We start from the raw sequence: 5,093 nt of genomic DNA on the forward strand, positions 1-5,093 counted from the left end.
TGTTTTCTGATGTTGTATTTGATCCAATCCCAAACCGAGCGTTTGTTTGATAATTCTTTTTCGCCCTCTGATTTCCATTTTGGAATATTAACACTTAGGTAATTCAGATATTCTTCGTCATCTAAAAGTGTGACATTCATTTTCCACATTCCAGGTCCTTTTACCTCTCCAACTTTACCGAGAATTAAACTTATTGCCGCATGGTCAGTTCGTATCGCAGGTATAATGTCAGTGGAATTGACAAAATCACAAAGATTGTTAGAGATGAGCCAGAAATCTAGACGACACAGTACTGTCGGTGAGTTTTGACTCCAAGTGAAGCTTTTTGTCTGAGGATTTTGCACTCTCCAGATATCAATCAGATCGAGTTCATTTTGCAAACATTCTATGCTACTCACGACCGATTTTCTTGGTATCATAATGCCCCCTCGTTTATCTAGAGTTGGGTTTAAAGGACAATTGAAATCACCGCCTAAAATAATATTCTCCTCAGAATCTAAATTTTCAGTTTGAAGCAAGGTGTGCAATTTGTTAAAGAATTGGACCGAATCTTTATCTTTGTTTGGTGCATAAATATTAACAAGAACATAAACTTTGTCATCGACTTGTATTTTAGAAATAATAAAGCGCCCCGAGGGATCCGGAGTTGTGGAAAGCACTGTACAATTGGCCTTGTTGTTTATAAGTATTGCGGTCCCACATGAATTCGGACTGCCGTGTGAAAAAAGCATTGTTCCGCCCCATTCATTTTTCCATTGTGTTTCTGTTGTTTTACTTGAGTGCGTTTCTTGTAGAAAAATTACGTCTGCGTTCTTTCTGCGACACCACGTGTAGATAGTGCGCCTTTTTTTGAAGTTGCTAATTCCCCTTACATTCAAAGAAATTATTTTTAAACAAGCTGACATATTTTAAACATGCATAAATAATAAGATCCAAATCTGAAAGCTAAATTTTGAATAAACGACAGAAGGCTGAAGAAACAAGAACACCCATAATAAATAGATTAATGACTGTTTTGAGTACAATACATAGGGAAAATTTCTTCGTATAGTGCCCAATTGTGTGATCTCAGCGAAAAAACATCTCACTAAACTGAAACTAACTAAAATGCAACAAAAAATCACATATAAATAAACAAACACATAGCTCCCCTCGAAGAATGCAAGATGAAATAAAGATAACTCCATCAAGCATTCAGAACTCCGTTCGATACTTATTAGCCCATGTTTACAATTTTTGCTCTTTGGCCCGCGGCTAACAATAATAATTCATAAACCATTTGAATTGCGACCTAAAAGACGCGTCCGAACGTAAACAGAGCTTTACATTGGAATGAATTTACCATTTATATAGAGTTTATCTGGTTCGGCTTTACTAAATGAGACTTTCATACCGTTCTTTTTGGCATCCTTTAACTTTTTCATCTGTTTTCGTCGGCGTTCGATAATCTCTTGCGGATAATCTTCCAGCACTTTGATCTCCGGATCTTGTAGACGAAAGGAAGCTTTTAATACCATCTCACGATCTTGAAAGCGAAGAAATCTTGCGATAATTGGTCGCGTTTTTCCAGCAGTTGGTTTTCCAATGCGATGAACTCTTTGTAACTCTATTTCTTTTTCTGGGTTTTCAAGGCCAAGCCTTTTTTCCAGGAACTCAAATAGGATATTACGCGTGTTGATCACCTCGCTGCTATTTGAGCTGCTCTTTGTTTCTCTCTCAGCTAGTCCAAAGAATTTCAAATTTTCCCTTCGGCTATAAGCTTCTGCATAAAGTTGCTGCGTGTGTAGATCTTTTTTAGCTGTTTCAAGAAGCGTTATCTTCAATTTCAAGTCTTCGACTTCTGTATTCATCCATTGTAAACCGTTATCCATCTTCTCCAGTTTACCATCAGTAACACGTGCGCCGTCTTTCAGCTTCGATACGTCACTTTCCACTGTGGCCATCTTTGAACAAAGATTATTTAGAGTTGTTTCGATGCTGTCAAGCTTATTCAGCTTGGCCAATATTTCGTCGAGCTTCTCTGCCATCATTTCGGACATATCTACGGCAAGCGAGGCTTCGACTGCTCCTTCGAAGACTTCTTGGACTTCGCCTTCCAGTTCAATGTGCTTCGTATTCCTGAGTCGCTTATCCGACGGAGAGCTCGATTCAGACGCGCTAGAATCGCTTCTCTGTGTTGATGTTCGCTTTAGTGTAATAGATTTCTTGGATGAATAGACAATATCATCCAACATGGGCAACATTAGGTTTAAATTAGCTAATAAGTGCGGAGCTCTTACGGACACGTCTATTCCGCCATCTTGCCCGTACCAGTCCAATAAACCGTAATGCACACCAAGACGACATAATAATTACTTACACCGGCCATAGACTGTTGAAGAAGTCTCCTGGCGTGCACCTCCTGTCCCTGACCCATGGACACTGCTCGACACTCTGCAAAAACACCAAACAATTACACTTAGGGTGAGTTTTTTTAAATCACAATTCTGGAATAAAAATAACCAGAATGTGAAATGCGCGCGTTTTTCTATTCCGCATTCCAATTCCGGAATAGACAGAACGCCATTCCATCCATTCTGCTCCCAGGGGCAGAATGAACATCCACGATGGCGGACGGCATAGCCCGTGACTCGAGGGATGTGTCTCCTCTCCCTTGTGAATAGCACTGCCTGAACATTCGGCAAATCCATAACAGTCTCCATACTTTCTTCCTCCTCTTTATTAAATAGAATCATTGCTGCGATAATGGCTGCAATGGCAGCCTCTTCGTCGGCCCTCGCATTTGTTACGCAATGTTTATTTAATGTTTATCTTTTTAATGCTTGCAATCCGAATTATTCCTAGTATTCGATACCACCCATTCTTATTCCAAAAATGTGGGTAAAAACGCGCTCTTAAAGGAATGCTTTGGCAGGTACCAGGACTACACAAAAGATCGATTCCTGATTTAGTTTTCTAACGTACCAATTCCCTTGCGTTTAGCGAGGTTCTCGATGGCGCCTGTAGGATCAGAGCCCATGGAGAGGAAGCAAATGAGAGGTGTTTGAGGATTGCTCTCCTCCCAGGTGGCCTCAAGGTTCAGGATCACACCCTCAGCGTACTTTTCACCCATGGTGTCTGCGATGTACTTACGGGCCTGGTGCAGCGTCCGGTCAGGACACCATGATCTGTATGTGAAAAGCACCATGTTTTAGTGTTGCTCAAGTCAACTAGGCATGAGGATAGACCCTTATTATAGGAATTTAACGCTTGTTAACGTTAATTTACGTGCCGTTTATTAAGTGTTGCGTAAGTGTTTGTGACCTCAATTTCCATTAACTTGACCCCAATTTCTTGATACAGTACAGATGTTCTCGACTCCAAGGAAAAACTTTATTTTAACAAGGTGGAAGTCTGCCGGTATAACTGAAACTGTGAAGAACGCTCGAAGCGCTCAGATTCCTTTGCTTAGAGCAGTTTTCAATTGAGTGTCGTAAAACCAAAATCAAAGTAATTACTCTGGCCAATCACAAAGGACACAGACAATCCAGTGCACCAATCAAAACTCGAAGCAAATACATGTAGCTGGCACGAAGCGCGGGAAAACGTGCGCGAGCTAGTCACGATTGGTTTTGGTTTTACTCCGGATTGGCTGATAAAGTGGCGCGAGATTTTTAAGCCAATCACTGAGCGTAGTAATGCAAAACCAAAGCAAACGCAATTTACTTTCGACACTCAAGTGAAAACCGCTCTAACCCTTACGTTTGGGGAAAGAACAAGGACCATTGTTTCCGTTTAAGATTATACGCCTACTTGTTCCTGTTGTCTCAACAAGTGTTTTTTCTTTATATACGTCGCGTTAATTTCTTTCAGTTAGAAATGTTATCCCCTCTTTTGTGTTAATTTCATTATTACGAAGTAATTTCTACTTCAATTCGCGTTAATTGAAATCGGGTAAATTTCAAATACCTTAATAAACATAAGCGTTAATTTCCCATAATAAGGTACAAGGGATTGCACAGTCTGTCTGACCTGACTAGCAGAAGTTTCCTGAAGGTATCCAGTGAGATTTCGTAGCCATCAGGGATGAGGCTCTCTTCAGGAGCATCGTTGTCGAACCACTGTTTCCAGCCGGACTCGTTTCGACGAACCTACAAGATAACTTGTGCTAGTTAGAACCTAACGTACAGGCAGGAAACCTCAGTGGCAAGGAAATGAGTTCAGTGATCATGAGCGCGAAACCTAAAGAGCTGTCTTTAATGTTTACAGGACTACTCATCTCGTCTCAGTCGACGTTTCGCCCTTCATATTTTGTTAATACCACATAATATCTCAGTAAACTTTGGGCTCTCAAGCGTGTTATTCAGCTAAGCCAAAAAGGCTATCATAAACTTTACACAATTACAATACTCGTTGATACGCTTTCGGTTAGGTCAAAATCAAACGCTGAAGCGCACGGTGGCGAGAGTTCTGAATGATGTCGGATGGCTCTGAAGGTAAGCAAAGGAAATGACGAACGAGGGAGTCCGGTGTAAGGAGATGACACAGACCTTATGCTCTGGGACGTGCGAACAAGATTAATCTAAGTGAGTCCCAGTAAAAGTACACAACGAATGCAAATGAAAGTTCTTACAAGCACTTACATCTATCTACAAATAACTCCTTTTGTTTTACTAGTCTAGCTGCCTAGTTGCTAACACACCTGATCTAATATGCCTGAGAACTGAGGTAACTTGCTAAGCTCTACTAAGTTCAACCAGGTCATATCCATGATCCACTTGCCAGGTTTGGGTTGGACGGCCTTCAGATCAAGAGCCGCGCCACCTTGAGTGGAACCAATCACAAGTCGTTACTTACTACAGCAGTAATTACTACAAACCTGCTGTAACCAATCAGAATGAAGCTGGTTCCCCCACCAACCAATCAGATGCAAAACGAAAAGTTATCCTAAGTTGGCTAACGAGCGTTTTCCCTTTGCACTGGTCGCACGTTTACCCGCGCTTTGCGCACTGGTCGCACGTTTTCTCGAGCTTTGTATTGGTCACACGTTTTCCCGCGCTTTGCACTGGTTACACGTTTTCCCGCGCTTTGCACTGGTTGCACGTTTTCCCGCG

General features: G+C 41.4%; 1 protein-coding gene across 1 annotated transcript; it reads right to left on the reverse strand.

Moving 5' to 3' along the window:
- Positions 1 to 2,287: 2,287 nt before the first annotated feature.
- LOC144641066 (dynein axonemal heavy chain 8-like) lies at positions 2,288 to 4,808 on the reverse strand. The gene is made up of 4 exons (XM_078500120.1): positions 4,682 to 4,808; positions 4,012 to 4,130; positions 2,965 to 3,167; positions 2,288 to 2,433 (listed from the first exon to the last, which is right to left on the reverse strand). Exons 1-4 carry the CDS (start codon positions 4,748 to 4,750, stop codon positions 2,288 to 2,290), a joined length of 537 nt encoding a protein of 178 aa, XP_078356246.1. The 5' UTR covers positions 4,751 to 4,808.
- Between the last annotated feature and the right edge of the window lie 285 nt (positions 4,809 to 5,093).

Source organism: Oculina patagonica, unplaced genomic scaffold (genome assembly GCF_052425735.1).
Source record: "Oculina patagonica isolate OP01 unplaced genomic scaffold, crgOcupat unplaced652, whole genome shotgun sequence".
In the NCBI taxonomy this organism is placed as follows: Eukaryota; Metazoa; Cnidaria; class Anthozoa; order Scleractinia; family Oculinidae; genus Oculina; species Oculina patagonica.